Source organism: Bufo bufo, chromosome 1 (genome assembly GCF_905171765.1).
Source record: "Bufo bufo chromosome 1, aBufBuf1.1, whole genome shotgun sequence".
In the NCBI taxonomy this organism is placed as follows: domain Eukaryota; kingdom Metazoa; phylum Chordata; class Amphibia; order Anura; family Bufonidae; genus Bufo; species Bufo bufo.
In genome coordinates this window covers 475,684,705-475,705,872 of record NC_053389.1, presented here as the reverse complement: position 1 = coordinate 475,705,872, position 21,168 = coordinate 475,684,705, and the positions used below count along the sequence as shown (strand labels likewise).

At 42.4% G+C, this 21,168-nt stretch overlaps 1 protein-coding gene across 3 annotated transcripts in view; it reads left to right on the top strand.

Annotated features, from left to right (window-relative positions):
* The window catches only part of RASSF3 (Ras association domain family member 3), a 155,893-nt gene extending 136,707 nt beyond the window's left edge, over positions 1 to 19,186 (top strand). For all 3 annotated transcript variants that reach the window (XM_040409361.1, XM_040409370.1, XM_040409377.1), the window contains 4 exons: positions 12,135 to 12,242; positions 14,813 to 15,083; positions 15,808 to 15,923; positions 16,523 to 19,186. In XM_040409361.1, coding sequence (XP_040265295.1) covers positions 12,135 to 12,242; positions 14,813 to 15,083; positions 15,808 to 15,923; positions 16,523 to 16,672 — 645 coding nt within the window. In that variant the 3' untranslated portion in view covers positions 16,673 to 19,186. The remainder of the gene's footprint in view (positions 1 to 12,134; positions 12,243 to 14,812; positions 15,084 to 15,807; positions 15,924 to 16,522) is intronic.
* Positions 19,187 to 21,168: the final 1,982 nt, after the last annotated feature.

Sequence of the window (21,168 nt, the reverse complement as noted above, 5' to 3'; positions counted from 1 at the left end):
GTGCACACCTGAGATTGTGTCAGATCAGAAGTATCTTTGTGTCTGAAGAGTTCTCTGCTAGTAGTAATGACAGGGTAAATGGCCATCTTCATGCCCTTCTTAAGAAAACCTAGTCCTCCAGGCGACCGGTTGATAAAAGGAGTAGATTAGTCATGCTTCAGAAATGCATGATCTCAAAGCGAGTGTAAAGTAACTTTCTCTAATATTCATGTGCATGTCATTTTTGTTACCAATTCTATTTAAAGATGAGCCAATTGATTTGTGCGAATTGGATTTGTACCCTTTTTGAGCTGTTGGTGACTCCCATCCTCCCCCTGGATTGACAGGGCCAGATATCTCGCAAGGCCTTATTACTCCAAGTAGCTCCTCTGTGCATGCGTCGGTACACTTCTGGTGTATTGTACCGGTCTATTCGCCTGTCTCTACTTACTGTACTGCCAGTACAAGGTCACTATACAATGGGCTAGCGCCAAAGACTGGCAATTGTCTTTTCATGTGTAGGTGGACTTGTTGTGGCTTATTAGAAATGCTAAGCTTTCCCAAGTTACTACTAGGGCGCCCCTCCCCCTTCAGAGTTGACTGGGTCCACGTACATCTGTCGTGTCCATTTCACATCCAGCATTACACCTGATACCCTTCATGTACATGACCGATCCCACAGAAAACTGTAGGATCACTTCTGGCTTGTGCTGGAGGCAAACTGTGCCAGATTGCCCGACATATGTGAAGGGGGGCCTTAGAGATGGAAATCCAATTGCCCTACGTGATTTCAATGCTTGCTGGAGAATAAAGCAATATGTCCTTGTAATGTGAGCGGCACCATCATGTACGGACTGCGTGGAGTCCTGACCTGGAGGCTTCTGCGTGAGGCGAGGTGTTGGCTGAGCTGTTAGCAGATTCTAGATACGTATAAGTTCCAGTGAAGGTCATGGACACTGTAATCTGTGCTGCAGACAGTTAATATACTGCATGGCGTATCATTAGGACTGCCCGTGTCTTGTTTTATGCTGTCTGGTTTTGGTTCCCACTGGATGTATCCCTTACCACTAGACCTGATTGTCAAGCTTTTTTTTATGGCAGCAATATGGTAAAACAGGCCAGTACAAGTCTTTTTCTAGTCTAGTTGACACAACACCTTTTTAGCGTACTTTCACACTTGCGGCAGAGGATTCCGGCAGGCATTTCCGTCACCGGAACTGCCTGCCGGATCCGACAATCCGGATGCAAACTGATGGCATTTGTTAGACTGATGTGGATCTGTCTGACAAATGCATTGCAATACTGGATCCGTCTCTCCGGTGTCATCCGGAAAAAACTGATCCGGTATAAATTTTTAAAGCCGGATCCGGTTTTCTGGAACACTTAATGTTGGATCCGGCACTAATTGGCTTCAATGTAAATTAATGCCGGATCGGGATTTTTGGCCGGAGAGAAAAATGCAGCATGCTGCGGTATTTTCTCCGGCCAAATACCGTAAGAGGGACTGAACTGATGCATCGTGAACGGATTGCTCTCCATTCAGGATGCATTAGGACAAAAAGTTAGTCCTAGTTTGTATATGGAAAACGCAGGGTGTGAACCAGTCTGGCTGAGCACGAAAGGAAACTTCAAATGTGGAAGCAAAAAATGCATATGTTGCACATACATGTCAGTGAGTAAAGATATTGCATCTACATCAAACAATAGCATACACAAAATGCGGCAATATATCAACTGCAATACTGAATATGTAGTCTGTCATCACATGCCGTGCTTGTATGCTGCAATATGTGGGATGTACAATAAACCAGCTAAAAATAAGAATTCGGAAGCATCTGAGCGATATCCCACATGTTGCAACACGCAATGTCTCAGCGGCCACATCACACTTTGCGGTAGTACATAAGGGCGATACCTCTGCGTTGTGTGCAAGGAATTGAGAGAGTCACGGCTCCAGTCAGGGGAGGAGACCGTAGGCAAAAATTGTACAGTCGTGAAACATACTGGATGTTTAATTTGGGTACATGTATACCTAGAGGATTGAATAGGAAACATGACCTAACTTTACAATATAAATGAAGTATTTTCTTTTTTTTTTTCTCTCTGAAACTGTGGATCACTTCCCACTTGATTGGGGTGTTTCTCTTAGTAATTAACAGGTCAGGAACACCTGATTCTGTTCTGGAGCATGGAAACTGACCAAGTGGGAAGGGTTGTTCCTCACTGTGTATAAAAAGGAGATTTTAAGTTTGTTTAGTTGTCTTGATGAAGGGCTAAGATATAACAGCCCGAAACGCGTCACAGCATACTACTCTGCATTTGATGTCTGTTTTTAAAGAAGTGGAATAAAGAAGCCTTTTATTGTGAAGAGCTGGAATTCGTTTTCTTTTTTCATTTTGCTCCAGACTGAGTCCAGGTCTGTACATCCGTGCTCTGCTTAGTGTGAGGTGAGAGCTGCAGCAATCTCTACATTTGTCTACCATTAGGATAAAACGGATCCGTTTTTTTCCGGTTTTAAGCCCCTAGGACGGAACTCAGTGCCGGAAAAGAAACACGCTATTGTGAAAGTACCCTTCACCAACCCTTTCATTCAAGTATTCTTGTGAAGTTCCTTTAGTCCATCCAATAGTCCAGAAAATCTGCTTGTGCTATGACAATGTAGTGGCTTATACTAGGGCAGACCATAGAACAGAAATGAGAGGGTATTGTCCCGTGTCTTAATTCCCACTGTCCCCGAGGAGTTCCTCTGACTAAATGGGAAACCAGATTATCTGATCCCATATTGAACCCTATTCCTTTTAGTATTAAAGGAGTTGGGGAAATAGTCCTTTTATCTCATTTAATATACTGCCAAAATATATTGGTGGCAGATTCAGAAATGTCTGCCCATAAAGCTGTACTGGCACAGGCAGTGCCCATAACGTGGTCCTAATTCGCAGCAATACATAGACTCCAGCAGTGGTGGTGGGAGGACTAGATTTTCTAATAAGGATGTGATGTAGACCAGGTGGTAACTAGATCTGATGTAGAACTCACATCCATCATAATCCAAACCTCCCACTCCTGTCTTAAGGTCGGACAAAAGAGGTTTCATTCAAAGAGAGCCTTCGTGAATGAAAGAGCTTTCTCTAAAGGAACCTTTCCAGAAAGATCCATTGCTTAGTTTTATAGAAGGTGTATGGCTAGTTTAAACAACTGTAATGGCTAATATGGACTAAAATGCGTGTGGCCGTGTCTGCAAACAGGTCATTTACCAGATGATTGTTCAGCCATCAACAAACTTCTATCTAACGTGTATGGTCAGTTCTAGACTGGCCTATCACATTCCCAAATGCTCTGTCCACCTTCTCCCTTTATTTCTCAGAACCTGATCCCTTTATCCAACAGTATCTCCCACGCTGCATGCACTTCATACACAAGTGCTGTAGGTGGCTGGCTCCTACATCTACTAGATGGCTGGACAATTGTACAAAACAAACCCTTTACCCCTATTTCCTCACAGATTGTAAGCTCTTGAGAAGTCAGATCCTCACTCCTCTTGTTTGACTAGTGCTCTATGTAAAGATTATCCATACTAAGTATTGCGCTCTGGACTGTATTCTCTCGCCATGGTCTAGATGGACAGGAGCAGCTGTGTGAAGGAATCTCCAGCAGCTGGATTTTCCAGGCAGTGGTTCAGAGAACACAAGGGGTGAACTGCACAGTCCTCCCATGTAGAAAGTGTCCCTTCAGCAAGCCACAGAGTTTGGGTTAACGCCTCCTATTTTTGTAATCCCTGTGCAAACAGTGTGTGCTTTTATTAGAGATGGCATTCGGTCTACATTTCCAGTTGGTTGCATATGAAGGCTTATGCTGCTTGGCTACACGTTTTTCTAGTGCAGTTTGATACCAAGTTCCCACGGGTAGTGACTGCTTCACATGCAACAAAACCATGTGGCAATAAATGTTAAGGAGACCTTCACAGAATAATTGACATACTGTGGGGTTTCGCTCTGGTAGATGGGGTAAGCAGAAGCAGTACAGAGGCGAAATACAAGTTCTTAACTCAGACTTCAGTGTTTATTCACACTTGCGGCAGTTGCACAGAACATGTCACTTTGGTGTTAATTCACACACAATGGAAAGTTCATATTGCACAAGTCACCTTGTTGGCAGTTCTGCCTCCAGTAGTCCACAGCAGGCTTTAGGGGGCCTGTTCCCCCTGCACATGGGTCTCAGCCCCCCAGTCCGGCACAAAACCTCAGATCCCAACACAGAGATTCAGCTGCTGAGCCCAGCTGCTTATTTAAGGACAGCCTGGCTGGAAACCAGCCCAGCAGCACATGTTGGGAGGAAAATACCTGCCTTCCCAGACAATACCCCTCACTGTGTCACAATACATATAGTAGGTCATCCATTCTGTGTGTTAAAAATAAACTGTGCAAAATATATCTTGGGCCAGATTCATACTAAATAGTTTTTTTTTTTTTTTCGTTAATGGCTCCTGTGTTTGTACAATTTATTTATTTATTTTCCCTTCTCTTCTAACCCCCCCCCCCCCCCCCCCAAGATGAAACGACAAAACCTAGTGTCATTCAGTACAGTAAAAATCTCAATTCTCATCTAGTGTTCAGTGCTGTACATGCATAGAGCTGATGTGCTCCCAGGACCTCCTGTAACCCTCTCCTATCAGACATGTAAGATGACCCTTACAGTAAGCTAGCAGGTTTTTCCGTTTTCGACTGCTGTGTCACTTGCTCTTGGCAAGAGGTATGATTCACACTTTGGATGCACAGGAAAACGTAATGGATATGCTGGGGCAGGCACTTCCACTCTGAGTAAGAGATAAAAAAAAATTCCATTGCTGCTTTATGTTGGCCGTAGAAAAGTGAACTAGAATGATTATGAGAACATACAGTTCCAGATGTCACATCATTAGCTGGTAGGATCTTCTGGAAGACATGGACTGCCTTGTATATCCACAGAACAGAATCAAGGACCATTGGTCCCTGTGTGCACAGTACATTTCTTTTTTTTTAAATCAGATTGTTTTTATTGAGATTTTCAAAACATTTTATAAGACAAACGAAACAGTTCCCCCCCCCCCCCCCCCCATACCCCAACGTCCTGGATCCAGGCAGATACCCTCCAAAAGTCTTTTCCAGAGAGCATTCAATATAGAAATGCATCAGTTATACAGTTTAGCTGGACATCCGGCACATACACCTCAGACACATATTGTATGTCATTACTTCAAATATATCAGTACATTACATTACAGCATAATAGAACGTATATACCATTTCCTCATTCCAGTAGACTATACCCCATACCCTTTGGCAGCACACCTCCCGTACCTCCTCCCAGTAATCTATGACACCGCTGTCTCCTATGTGTGACCTCTAAAAATATGAGTGGATCCGGGACAATGTGGATTTCAGTATTTATTTTAAGCAACATTAATCTACAATATTGTAGTATTGCCTCCACCTTCCCCAAATCCTCTCATACTTCTTACTGTTGTTTCTCTTCTGGTATACGAAGTTTTCCATTTGTAACAGTGTGCACAGTACATTTCTAGATGGAGAGATGCATGTCTGATTACTCGACTCCCACAGGCAAGAATGAAGACGCATGCTGCTGTCACTCCATTGATTCTGTCAGGATACATTGGCCACCTCACCAGGTTCATCCATGGTCGGAGGGGTTCCTTGTTCTCATCCTAGAGGGACCAAGAGTTGGGGCTTTCACCTACAAGACGTTTGTGGCATATCCTGTGGATGTGCTGTAAATGTCTTGTGGGAAAACCAAAACTATAAACTACCAGAGTGGTCTACTCCAGCAATATCTTGTAGGCTGACCATCAATATCAAAGTAAATGGGAGAATTGTAACTACACAACACATGGAGCTGTGCACTTCTGATCTGTGTGTGCAGGGTATCGGACCTCCACCGATCTTATATTGATGACTGGGTAGGTCATCAGTGTTAGTCCTGGAAAAACTCTTAAAGAGCAAATTACTTTTCTTCGAAGAAGGACCCAAGGGAGTCTCTTCTCAAAACATTAGTATTTTTATATTGTGGGAATATATTTTTTATTTATTGCATTCTCGGCTGAACAACTTTATTCCAGCTGTGTAGAGGACACCAAACATCCTCTCCCCTTTTAAACCTAGAAGATACTTCTGTGTAGACCCTGCTACCTCGGTTTCCTTCATATTGGTGCCATAAAAGCCAGGACTTCCCTCCTAGATGAAGGAAAGGCGGATCAGCTGCTCAGTTTCCTGAACATTCATTGAAGGGAAAAGCCCAAGGAATGTTTTCATGTGACATGCATTGTTCTCTGCTGGATCTGAGCAGTGGGACCAGGTCCCCTCTCCAGGGGTAAGGAACATCTTGTACCTTTTCATCATCCGCAGCAGGTCACTGCATTCCTGGAACCTCTTTTCAAGTGGTAACAGCTGGAAATAAACTCTATGCCGTTTCTGTTATGTATGGAATAGATTATCAGGAGGCCAAACGTGCAAATAAATCCTACAGCCCCGAGTCGGCTTGGTGTCCTTTTCATTATTCGTATAAGCCTATCTCAGGTTAGATTTGCTAAGGGCAGAGGTGCAAGGAATTGAAATCCCCACCCTCATCTCACGCCTATCCCTCATGCACATGTCTCCATATTGCGATCCGCAAACCGCATATCTGCAAAATACCAAAACCTTCCATGTGCTTCCATTTTTCTTACTAGCTACGTTACTAGAAATAACTATTCTTGTCTGCAATATGGACACGAATAGGACATGTTTATATACCGTAACTTCCAGAATGTTCATATTGATGCAGACAGCACACCAATGACTTCTTTGTGCGGTCCGTTTTCTTTTTCTTTTTTCAGACTCATGGGTCAGTGTGCAATCCGCAAAAAATGCAGATCAGACACAGATGCAAAATGTGGTTGTGTGCATGAGGCCTAAAATCAAAGGCTCATAGCACAGTATAGCGGTAAAGTGTATTAAAGCAGCTGTAATGGCTGTGTGTACACATGCTATTGTAGTAGCTGGTACTCTACTTTACAGTACGGCATACTGAGCAAATCCATCGCTCGCGTTTCATGTATGGAGTGATCTCTCCATTCACTTCTGTGGGAGCTCTGAACACGTATGAGCAAGCTCACTCTGCAGTTTTCTGAACTGTAATTGAAATCAATGGAGAGCAGTGCATTTACGGCCACCTCTGTTCAACGTGGATGGGGGTTGGGGGACCCACATTCGGGGTCCATGCTATAAATTCATGGCCTATCCACAACAGCACAGCATTTGGGCCACGTGACCATTAACGCCCTTAGTGACCACGCACATTTTTCAAAATTGCATTCCAAGAGCTTTAACTTTTTGTTTTTTTTAATCCATATACCTTTTATGAGGCTTTATTTTTTGCAGGACAAGTTAGTTTTTAATGCACCATTTTGGGTACATGTAATCATTAACACCAGCTATTTTTCTTAAACCCCCTTTGTTTGCATAAGTAAAAAGGCGTATTGGTGGTCACTAAGTGGTTAAACGTGAAGACCCAGGCTTCTTCAGCAGGGCAGTCTGGTAGCGTTATGCACATAACCCTGTTTGCTTTGTCTGTACCTATTATTGCAATCGTGCTAACTTATTGTGGCCTTGGTGGCATATTGAGCTTATCCTGGTATATTGAGCTTATCCAGCTTGGTGGCCATGGATGATCTCATTATCCTGAGTGGCTTCTTTGCCTTGTACCAATATTACCTGGTCCCTTCAGATGGACATTTCAGCAGGCGATTTGTTGGAGGGAAGCATTCCTTCCTGACAAACGCCTGCTGGTCGGTAGAGGTGATTGCTGCATTTCCATGTATCTCCTCCACAATATAGGGAGGAGGGATCACTAGTTCCATCGCTCGTCCCCATACAGAATCATTGTTTGCCTGCAGCAGAGGCTGTTAAGGGTACTTTCACACTAGCGGCAGGATGGATCCAACCGGCTGTTCACCCTGTCTGATCCGTCCTGCTGCTATTTCGCTGGACTGCCGCTCTGTCCCCATTGTCTATAATGGGGACCAGGGCGGAGCTCCGGCGCAGCACGGCGAGAGGCCACCAAACTAAAAGTACTGCCTGTCTGACTTTTTAGTCCGGCGGCCTCTCGCCATGCACTGCCGTGCTGCGTCAGAGCTCTGTCCCGGTCCCCATTATAGTTAATGGGGACGGAGCGGCAGTCCGGCGGCACGGCGAAATAGCGGCAGGACGGATCCGACAGAGTGAACAGCCACTTGCACAGTGGATTAGATGCTGCTTCCTGAGCTTGGGTACACTGCGCAAGCATCAAGTCGGCTCAGTGACTTGGAGCCTGAGCAGTGGATGTAATGAGCTTGGAAAGCAGCGCTCAGACTACGGGTTACTTAACGTATGTAATCATGGAGACACATTGGTCTGCATAGGAGCTGGAGCTTGCAGTTTATTAATGGCTTACTGTAGATGTGTGTGCAAAACTGTACCCACAACTACTTTATGGAGTCTCTGATGTCGGTCACAATGCAATATTCATATGCAGAGCAGCTTCTTTGGAGCAGTGGGCACATTAGATCAGCTTTTGGGCTGCGAAATCTGTGAGCACATTTACCTATGAATTGACAAAAAAAGGAAATGTTACGAGGAAGCATGTGATACGGCCAATACTTCATCTTTTTGAGGATTGTTACTGTCCTATTTTAAAGGAGTTATCCAAGATGTATTAAAACACTTTTTTCTTACCTACTATATATCTTATGTTATTGTGTTTTCCAGATTTTTGACATAAGGGAATTTGGTAAAAAAAAAAACTAAACGGTGGTGAAAATTACGGGTCTTTTACATGACCAGTTATTGGTGGAATGAACATTCATTGGAACATTAGTTCCCAGTAAAAGGGCATGCGTGTCCTTATACTGGGCTGTAGATAATGGAACATGATACTTAGCGGTATATGTAGGTCAGGGCATCTCATGTCAGAAATCGGTGGATGGCATGGCCTCAAGCATGCATCTCTCGAAGTGCTCGTTTTTGCTCTTCACAAGTGCCCGTCTGTCTTAACATTGGCATATCGCTCCCTTTCACAGCGCAGCCTACTAGGGTAGAACAAGATGGGGGTGAGGTCATTCCAAATTAATGAGGGGGAGAACTATTTTTGCCTTGCTTGCTGTGCTGACCTTATTCCTGCTTATCATTTGCTGACATTTCTTATTTCTATAAATTCCATAACATTAAAGGGTTTGTCCCAGAATGATAACTTAGTCACAATATAGTCACCCCCATTTTGGATCAGTGGTGGTCTAGCATGTGCACTGCCACCCCATTCAAACTGGGACTACAGGAAATTGCTGGAGAACTGTTGGGGGGGGGGGCAATAAACATTAGGCCGTCAGCCTGAATCAGCACATTGTTAATTTATATACCTGCAGAACTGTTAAGTGGCAGAAACACAAAATTGGTGCACATCACAATTTTTTTATTTTATTTTCCAGGGTTGGCACTTTCTGTGTAGAACACATCTTTTGTGGTGATCTAAAGCTGGCCATGCCCTAGTTTTTAAAGGGCGTCTGTCAGCAAATTTTGTGCCTGGCTGACCTGTTACATGTGCACTTGGAGCTGAAGGTATCTGTGTTGGTCCCATGTTCATATATGCCTGCATTACTGAGAGAAATTATTTAATATATGCGAATGAGTCTCTAGGAGCAATGGGGGCGGTGCCTTTACACCTAGAGGCTCTGCTCTCTCTGCAACTGACCCACCCTCTCCACTTTGACAGGGGTCGTCAGGCCTGCCCATGTCGATCAAAGTTGAGATAACGTGGCAGTTGCAGAGAGCAGAGCCTCTAGGAGTAATGACAACGCCCCCGTTGCTCCAAGAGGCTGATTTGTCTTTATTAAGATTTTTTTTTTTTTTTCTCAGTAATACGGGCACATATGAACATGGGACCAACTCAGATGCCTTCAGCTTCAAGCACACATGTAACAGGTCAGCCAGTGTCATAGGTACAAATCTGCTGACAGATGCCATTTAAATGTCCACTTTCTGATTTGCGTGCCATTCATGTTTGGTCTGCGTTGTCCAACATGGCTTTCCCCAGATGTCTGTCTGTCCATCTGTCACGTTCTTACTTGGCACCCACAGTCTGCAGAGAGTGTATGGCCAGCTGGATAGCTTTGAATGCAGCTCCCTATGGTGTATCTGTGCCTAACACTAGTAGAGCTGCTTCGGCTGGGGGGATTCCTAGAACTTCTACAGCAGATGGGTTAAATGGAAACAGAATATTTTCTTGGCAGGGCCCTGGTCCTCTACCAGTCTCATGCTGTTGGTGCGGTGTTTAGAATTGCTCAGCTCTTGGGGCACAATGCTGTCTGAAGATCCCGGCCTCGGACTATATATGGGCCTCTAGTAAGGGCTTGTGCTTTATTTATATCGCCAGGCTCCTCCAGGACTTGCAGAGTCAGAACAAATGCTGTTTTGGAAGCTGGCCAGCCCTGAAGGCAGAAGGTTTTATTTTTTTCCCCCCAGTTCCATCCTTTTAAGCAGAACATTTCACAGAGAGTGTGTGCATCAGATGATCTGTAGAACTCCTACCCAGGAATACAAACCTGAGTCGTGTAGCTTACCAATGAGGAATATCTTTATATTGCCTTTCTATAAATGTGTAGGGAAATCCGAATCTTCCCAGCACTGCTTTAATCACTCCTCATAGAGGAATTGATTAGGTTAAAGGGTTTTAAAGTTGATGGCCCCCCACACAGCTGGCAGATGTCGGAAAGATGGATCGGCAGAGTGAGTGAGGGTTTTCCCAGGTGATAAACTGCCGCCGGGGTGTCTGGCAGCCGCTCTCCCCCTCCCCAGAATACACCTACATGGTCGGCCGACTGAGCATGCATTGAATGTCTATGGAAGTCTTTAGGATAGCCCTTAGAAATTAGATTGGTCCAGATGCAGAATTGTTTGAAGGGGCCACAGCTACAAAATGGTATGCTAGTGTGCAGTACAGACCACTGTTAACGATGAAGAGGATGCAGGGCTCACTCAAGTGGCGTAGCCCCTTCAAACAGCTGGAGGTGGCCCCACAAACTAATGCTATACAGATTAGATTGCTCTTCCAAACCACTGAGTGTAAGGTTGTCTCAGACATGAGGGAAAGGTTTGGGCATTTGGATTTGAACATTCCCGATACTTCTTGCGGCAGCAGTTTATCGCCCATAGAATAGGCAGTGGCAAAAGGCATTACACAGGTTGACTATCAGCGGATGTATGCCTTACGAAACATATCTGCCATATCTGTTCACAAACGTTATGTGGATGTGTAAACATTATGGCTACCAACTGGATATGTGGCCAAAAGTATGACATCTGTATGGATGTGACCGATCATAGTAGCAATCGTCCCCACAGAGTACGATGAGTGGCACTCATAAAGGCTCAGTTTATCTGCCTTTATGAAAGGACTCTCACTGCCATCTCCCCATTCCGAACACATGCATGCTTGGCCAAACTGGTCATGCATGTGTATGGGGGGGCTAACGGCTATCTAAAATAATGTCGAACTTAATATTCATGGCGCATCCTAAGAATAGGACATAGATTTTACTGGATATATGAGAATTGGGGATGAGCGAACTTCATATTTTTGAAGTTCGGGTTGGGGTATATGCTGGATTACCACAGACCATAACGCAATTCTATGACTGAATGCCTTTAGAGGCTTTCCGTTATTCATTCCGTCATAATGGAAGTCTATGGGCTGCATAACGGCTCTGTCCGGTTTTCGTTACACTGGAGGCCATAGACTTCTATTATGAATTGCATTATGGTCTGTGGTAATCCATAAGGCAATTCAGCATATACCCCAATCCGAACTTTCAAATATGAAGTTCGCTCATCCCTAATGAGAATTCTTGATGTATACTGTGAAAGCATAGTTGAGTTTAGAGAAGTCCATAGAGCACTCATAGGCTGCGGTATATCCATACACGAGGAGGGTCACCATATCCACCATAAAAGGATGATTCTTACAGTGTCATATAGGTTTTTTTCAGCCAGTTAGAGAAGTCAGTTTAACAATCTTAACAGAAATAATTCTAATAACTGGACAGTAACACTCAAGTGTCCCTTTTGCTTAATGTTTCTATTTTTTATTTTTAGGATGTTGAGAAGGAAAGAGATCCTTTGTCGTACCTTAGTAAAGAAGAAACCAAAGAGAAGATTCAGCTTTATAACACAGCAGTCACCGACAAATTAAAAATGACCCTGGTGAGTGGAATAGTGTGTGTAGAAAGATGATGCGTGGAAATAATCTTTTTACTTTTAGCATAACCTGATTATATGGCTTTAGCCTTTCAAACGTCATTATAGTATTTTATACTAATTGGCTTACTAATGTAACATCCATTCATTAGCCTTTAATGATCCTGAGGAATTGTATTAAGGTTTTAAGCATTGGTTTGGGTTCTATACCTCCTTTGTTGCTTTTAGAGTTGTAAAAACCTAGAAATATCGGTGTGACTCCGTACTGTGGTGTTCTTTTATGTGAAAGCAAACACTTCACTGAAAAATCTGTACACCTTAATAGGCGGTGATAACTCTTAAGCCTTATGCACACGTCCGTGGAACACAGACCGTGAGATGCCGGCCGGGATTCCTGCTGGGTGCTGGAGTGCACGGCATCATTGGTTGCTATGACGCTGTGAGCTTCGTGCCGCCGCTGCTGTACAGTAATACACACTCGTATAGATCATACCATAGCAACCAATGACGCCGTGCGCTCCTGCACTCAGCAGGAATCCAGGCCGGTATCTCGTGTGAGGCTTTGTAAAGACTGTTGGGTTAGTAATACAGCTGTTACCCCCTCCAGATTCTCAAGGGAAAGAGGGGACTAACCCCCAAACAGTCACATTGGAATTGGGAAAAGCCCTCCCGAAAATGGCACTTTTTTTTTTATTTTTTTATTGTAGATTTTAAATTTGTCTAAAGTAAATATAGTTGAACAACTCTGTTGAGTAATGTGCATTTTTAACCCCTTGGTGACATGACAAATTTTAGCTTTTAAAGAGTTTCCAGTATTTTTTTTAACTGATGGGCACCTGGTCTCGCCAAACTGCAACCCAAAACCCACTTATCTATCGCAAACTGCCAACAAGGCAAGTTAACCTGAATACTGCAGTCCAATACTTTCCAAGCATAGCTCTGTACATTGTATAGTGGATGTGCTTGGTATCACACTCGGCCTTGTTCACTTGAATGGGGCTGAGCTGCTTCTAGGCCATGTGAACGATGAACATGTCGTCACTGGCCTAGGAAAAGCAGAGAGGCCATGGCACTCACAGGAGTGCCGGTGCCTTCTCAAAAAACTGATCAGATACTGATGACCTACCCATTACGAGCTGTAGTTCTCTTTTTAGAACAATTTTAGGCTATGTATAGTGTGTTTAACTTTTTATTTTATTTTTGAAGTGGGGGTTATAGGAATTTCAATGTTTTGTGTGATTGATTTATTTTTACGGCATTCACAGTATGGTATAAGTAACATGATAACTTTATTCTGAGTCATTATAATGATGCCAAATTGATATAATAGGGATAATATGATATTCTTAGTGATAATGGTTATTACTGTAGCGTGTAACAGGGCTTTCTAGAGAACGGCCTACATATTGTGTGGTAAAGATAAAATATGGAAAGGAGGAACGGTGTAAATATGTACAAGTGTTCATTAGGACTTATTTGATGCCATGATCCAGATGCTGGCAAATGTCTGGATCATGGCCTCAATAAATGGCCTAAATTAGCACAGAGGGGGAATTAGATGGGCAAGGCCTCAACCTCTTGCTGGTTTCCAGGAAAAATTGTCCATTTCTGACAGAGGATACTTGCTGGAGGAGAAGGAGGGATAGGTAACATGCCTGGGAGTCTATTACCCTCCCCCTGTGGCCATGAGAGAATTTTTCTCTACTCCATGTAACCTGTCAGCTCTCCTACTGTCCCACCCCAAGGGGGAGGGTTGCTTTAACCCTTCCTATCTCGGGCTGTGTAGCAGATAGAGATATGGGCCTGGTCTTATTTGAAAACTGACAGTCTTAAGATTTAAATATAGACTAGGATTGAAGCATTAGCAGCTGTAGGGAATGTAAACGGCAGAATCCTGCTATCACTCCCAAGCTGTTTTCTAAAAGTTTAAATCTCCTGATATAGAGAAGATAATGCTGTCATCCTCTACTTGAAAGCTTAGATTGACAGCTTTTAAACAAGGCCATATCTGTAGCTAAAAAGCTCAAGATATGAAGGCTTTGCCCAAAACCTGAGCAGAGCTCGGGCAAAACTTTTGGGGGAGAGAACCTTCCAGGTGTCTGGGTTGAGCTCATCTCCCATGAGAACAAAGACTCAAACCTCTTGAAAGCCATGTCCAATCTTTTGGGGCACCCCCATACACCTAATGGTCAGCCGGTCCCAATGAATTTAGCGGTTCAAGCTTGAATAAATATGCCGAGCCAAATAGGCCTGGCTGCACGTCGCCCATGCCTATTTTTTTTCTGTAACAGTGGCAAGCGAGACTCGAGGCCCCCAAAAGATGCAGATTTTTGCACAAGCGTTGCCTGCTCCAAAAAGTGAATTTTTAGCCCAGAAAACTTTCATGGAGGAATGATAAATGTCCCTCATTATATTGACATTTTAGTCATAGAATAAAGTAATGACTTGCAAAGCTTTAATCACTGGAGGCAGTTTACACTAAGACATTCATCAGAAGCATGAAATTAGGACTGTTCAGAGCATAGTGCAAACATATGTGAGTTTCTTGAGTTTACATGTGTGTTTTGTTTTAACAGAACTCCAATGGGATCTATACAGGCTTCATCAAAGTACAGATGGAACTCAGACGACCAATCACTGTACGGACACGAACAAATGCACAAAGCCATGCCAACGGCAATGGAAACGATACTGCCTTCTACCTGCCCAAGGGCAGCATAAATATTTTACACATTAGCAGCACCAACACTGTTCGAGAAGTCATCGAGGCCTTGCTGAAAAAGTTCTTGGTTGCAGACAATCCTGCTAAGTTTGCACTTTATAAGCGCTGTCAGAAGGAAGATCAAGGTAAGATACAAGCAGGAGCTCATGTTATACGCCTTCCATCCAAGATCTGCATTCCTGTGTCACAATTCAACAACGCCATGGCAAATGTCTTTTCTTATCACATTTTCTATCAGATTGTAGCAGATTAACCAATTTTGGGAATTTGGAGAAAGTCTGTTCTTTCTCAGTGTACAAGTGGGAGTGGTCCAATAGCAAGGCCCCTCAGGAGACGCAAGCTATGACTGCTGCTCCATAAGAAGTCTGTATTCTAACTGATTCTTATTAGGGCGACTGTGGAAATTTAAGTCATCATTCGTACTATTTTTCTAAGAGGCAATTCTTGTAATAATGGAATAATTTCTGTATGTGAAAGCATGGAGTGTCATGACGATGTACAGAGCCACTTTACCTTTATACACAAACCTGGCCTCCTTGTATGAAAACCTTGGTAAAAAGGATTTGTCCTGGTAGCTGATATTTAATTTTCTCAGGCCACCATGAGGTGAAGGGTCACTCCGAAGAAGGCAGTTTATTACATTTCACCTGTACATTAATTTGAATGTAATATAACCAGACCCAAATTTGGCTGTGAAGTAAGTTCTATAGACCAGGATGTTGTTCATATTCCACCCCATGGTTCAAAAGGCCTATAAATATAGGAAAACGTATTGAAACTTTATATTCTTTTCCCTATCTTGACCGGATTAAAAGAAAAACTAATGCATTGTATGTCTCTCCTTCCCAGTGTACATGTGCAGGTTGTCTGACAGAGAGCATCCACTCTATCTCCGACTAGTAGCTGGACCCAACCTCGAAACCCTAGGTTTCGTTCTACGAGAACATGAAACTGGAGATGTCATGGTGCGTAAACGCAAGTGATTAATTTTAATTTACTTCTCCATGCCAGACACTTATGTCCTTGGAATAAAGTCTAACTTCACTTTGAAGAAGCACTCTGTAAACTGTAGCGAAGATACGTTTCTTACCAGTGACTGTAGTTGCATGTTATAACCTCCCTTCTGATCCTCAGCTGTGTCATGTGACCAACACTCTGACTCTCCAAATAACACAGCATTTTGTGTGGAGAGGAAGCCAGTTGCTCTATGGGAGCCTCAATGTCAGTCTCATAGGAATGAATAGAGAAGTAACTGACTTCCTTTGCTCAGTTGGGAAGGCAGTGTGTTGGTCACATGACATAGCTAAGGATCAGAAGGGAGGTTATAACTCATAAATACAGGCATCAGTAAGAAGATTACTTTCACTACAATTAACATCATGTACCTTACTAACAGGTTAGAGAATAACATTTTTGTGGTTGCTAAAAATTTTTTGGGTTAGACAAGCTTTCTGTCTCCATTTGATGCCTTTATGTTTAATGCAGCAAGTTCAGCCAGAATTAAGTTTTGGAGCCTGTAGGCTTTTTATGTGTTTGTCTAAGTATTTTCTATGTGTTATTGCAGTGGGGAGCCTTCACAGTACCAGAATTGCAGAACTTCCTGCGCATCTTGGACAAGGAAGAAGATGAACAGTTGCAGAATTTAAAGCGACGCTATTCGTGCTACAAGGAGAAATTAGAGGAGGCGCTGAGTGGTGTACGCAAACCTGGCTAGGGTGATGGCCAGGCGGACCTGTGTGTTGCAGTATGGCAGAGCAATGTGCAGCTCTGTTCAGAGGAGACTTGGTTGCAAGGGAACATATCCATGGGAAGATACATGTGTGACCTGTCATAAACTGGTCACATGGATATGATGGATTTTCTTTTACTGGAACTATAAAGGCTGCCACAGAACATGTAGTGTTTGCTGCCGACAATCCAAATATCAAAATCATTTTTAGATTTTGTGTTTTTGTCAAATTATTTTATATAAATTATTCAAGCTTTAAGTCTGACAAGAAATGATTGTTTTATCAGGAATTTTATTTAAGGTGTTTTTTTTTTTTTTTGTTTTTGTCTTTTATCAAAAATGTTCTTTGCAACGAATGTCTGTCACAGAGTTGGACTGATTCTGGTCATCACCTGAAGATTCAGAAGAATTCATGAAGGTTGTCAGATGGTTCAGTCCAGCCAGCAGAATAGCAAGTGAAGATCCCGGAGGCGCAGATAAGAGGGGTCCTCCGAGTTTTTGTAGTGGAGGTTGTGTTTCAAAGGGAAAGCAGATGTGGTTTACCAAGGGTATGTTGGCCTGTGGAAAGTGCGAAGACCAACATTGTCCTGTTGGCAATTTTTTTAAGCTGCTAATAGGGTTTTTGTAATATTCTGAGGAAAAATCCAGTTTTCAGATTGTTGCCTAATGAATTGATCTGATGGACAAAGGAGGTTTAATGAGAAATGAGTTGATTTACTGGTTTACTGTATGTAAGAGTACGTGGACATACAAGAGAAGCCACTCTTGAAATGAGCTGTGTATTCCTGTATGCTGATGAGATCTGCTTGCCAGGCAATAACAGTTACAGAGGGTAAGAATGTGATAGAAAGGGTAGAAATAATGGTAAGAATTGTAGAGTCACTACGACTCCTAAGACTGTGGTGGAAAAGAGCATGTTCTAAGAAAACCAAAGAGCAAACTGATCACAGGAGGTGTTACTTGGCATTATGGTAGTATAGTTTTATCCTGGTTTTAAGAAGTATTCTTCTACAATATTCCGTTTCTCTTTCGGTGTTGACTACCAGATATATATTTATTGTTTACCTATCTCTGCATGTTACCTGGCGCGTATAGCTAGTGCTACTGAAGACACATGGATATAGAGTGACACGTAGTGGACAGACTTCAGGTTTTACTTTTACCACTTCATCTCATAGTACAAAAGAATCTCTTTACTTCACATCTGGAATGTGGGGCACTAGAGGCGTGCTGTGTGTTTTTTTTTTTTTTTTTTTGTTTTAATATGTCCGTTAACCACACATAAGAAATCCCACATGTATTAATTAAGGGACACTCGTGATTGGTTTGGAGAAGATGGCTTATGCTGATTAGAGGTTAGAATATCAGATTTTTGAAGGGTTGGGCTGTAGGGCTATCCATTTGCTCAGATGGTCCAGATTTGTTTTTTTCATTGTGGGTTTGTTTTTTGTTTTTTTGGTACCTGAATATCAGTAAAGGTTGGATAGCGGTGTCATACTACACTGTTACCACATGAAAATGGATGAAATGACCCTGTGAAGAGGACATGTTTAAGCCTAGTTCACACCTCAGTGATTTGGTCACTGTTGGATCAGTGATTGTGAGCCAAAACCAGGTTTGGATTAAAAATGCAGAACTGCTGCAGATCTTTCCATTATATCTTATCTCTGTGTAGCCTCCACTCCTAGTTTTGGCTTGCAAATCACTGACCAAACTGACTAAATCACTAAAGTATGAACTAGGCCTTAGTATAGACACTTGTCTGTTTTTTTTTTTTGTTGTTTTTTTTGTAGATTTTATTTTTAAGCTGTATTTTATGAAATGGTCAACTGTGAATGAATGCGTTTTTTTTTATTTGTTTTTTTAATACTTGAAATGTATCTTACTGGGCATATCCCCTACTTCAGACCTAAATGCTACAATGTCTTATGCACTACACATGGTCTCTGATCAAGGGCAGATTACTGTATCTATATCATTTGTTTTACCTCTTTAAATTATTTTTTAAATAAAATGTATAAAAATCCCTTTTGAGGCGAAAGCAAATTCACGATACTATGTGCTTATTTGCATGTCTTACCCATATCTCTTATGATCACGGTGTGTTCACAGTGTGAACTCTTTTACAGAACTTGGCACTGGAGGTTTTTCAGTTCTTGGATTTGAGCACACCTATCTGCAGAAATTGGATCTAAGGATTAGAATATGTAAGGTCTTAAGTACATCTGCCATGCAGACACTGCTTGTATGCTTGATGGTACCAGAAAGTTACAATTACAGGATGTTCTAATAAAGTTATTCTATTTATGAATTTAAGAAAATGGTTTCTTTCTAGAATTGTTTAGTACTTTTTGCTCTTTTATTAAATTGAAGTACTGTCCTTTTTATATGCATGTTGCATCGATCGCAACCCATTTTTCAGTTTTAGAGCTACAGCAGATCTTTATAAGGTTCCTCTTGAAATGTCTTGAGTGTCCAATAAATAAAGTCTTGAAATCAGCAGGTTTCCTTCTGTTATTGCTGAGCTATCCGGAAAATAGCTTATATAATATGGTACATTGTAGAATATAGACCACTGAAGTATTGAATGGTCCTTCACAAATTTTATAAAATCCAGTATTGGAGGATGAGACTAGGATTATCAACACTGTTTCAAACTAACAGTCAAAGTAGCCTCTAATTGGGGTTGTCCAGGATTAGTAAGAGTGCAACTGTATAGTAGTGTCCCTCTATGTAATAGAGATAAGCTGTAATACCAGGGGCAGTCAGTACAGCCTCTTTAGATCTTGTTAGGGGGGGTTTAGTGTATCTCACAGATATCCAGACCAGAAAAGTGTGGATTTCAGTGTGGTAATGCTGTGGATTTGCTGCAGGTTACACCCTCTGCATTGTAAAGGATAAGATCTGAAACCACAATTTTTATATGATGCAGATTAAAACGCCTCCATTCTTGGTGCGGTGTCCAGACGGATGTCACTTGAAGCCATGGTGGGTGTCCACTTGACAACTTGTTGCTTAGTTCTATTCAGTTGGAGCTAAGCCATAAGCAGTTCCACGGCATTCAGAAGTGAACTTTTTCTGCTGTGCAGTGCGCGGTGGATGGAAATGGGTTACAAAGACTCTCTAAGATTATTATACCAATGCATCCGGTCCAACAATGTCTCCTGCTGCAAGAAATGATCAAACGTATTGGAATTCCTCTTACTCAATTCTCCAGGAGATGAGCAATCCCAGCCTTGAGCACTGCCAGGTGTGAATCAGCACCCTTTTTTTTTTTTTTTCCTAGGGCTGGGTGATTACTCAAACTGATTTGATTCATTTGCCTTTTAAATGAATGACTGTTCTGATATCAGCAGAATTGTGAAATGTATTCGCTCCACCCTCAGAATAACTGCATCTAAGCACTTAAAGGGAGGGTGCTCCCTTTGTCCCCATTGAACCCCCTCCATGAACGCAAGCATAGGGTGCTGATACAGTGCCACGGAAGCTGGGGGCTTGCCATGACTGTATGCCTATTAGGGCTCATGCACACGACCGTATTTTGCGGTCTGCAAAACACAAATCTCAAAGTCTGTTACATCCGTGTTTTTTTTGCAGTTCCATTGTAACATTGCCTGTCCTTGTCCTCAAATTGGAGAAAGAATAGGATATGTTCTATTAATTTATTTTGCGGCCCCTCTGAAAAAAATGCTATGGCATATGGGCTGCAAAAAAAAAAGCACACAGACAAAAAATGTTTGTGTGCATGAGCCCTTAGGCTGCACCACAGACAAGGTCTAATATACGCCTGTCTGTCTTGCAGTGATAAACTATAATGCACTGGTATACAAGAAATGCTAATACCTTAAACAATGAAATTGCATTATGATGTTTGAGACTTAAACCTTAAATTATTATTTTAGTTTTTTTTGTGAGAAATTAAATAAAAAGTAGGTTTATTTTGTATAAGATGGTAAAAGAAACTTTGCATGCCCACATACATGGAATCGCCGCATTTTGTCACAACCCACAAAATAAAGATAACACCCTATGAACAATATTAAAGATTTTATTTCCCATTGCAAACCCGAAAAATATTTCAGTAAGTTCCATGTACCCCAATACAGTACCAATAAAACTACATCCCATTCTGCAAAAAAGCCGACGTATGGCTACAATGCGTGTGCTGCGAGAGAGATGGGTCTGATGCTGCCCTCCCCTTCCTCTAGACCAGTGATGGCGAACCTATGGCACGGGTGCCAGAGGAGGCACTCAGAGCCCTCTGTGTGGGCACCCGCACCCTGGAAAAAGTCTATGGTGTACAATATGCCTTAGACTTTTCCTGCCATTCATCAGCGCAGGCGCACTATCAACAGCACAGGCAGCTAAATAATAAAGTACATAGAGGATATACTACACTGCTCAAAAAAATAAAGGGAACACTTAAACAACACAATGTAACTCCAAGTGAATCACACTTCTGTGAAATCAAACTGTCCACT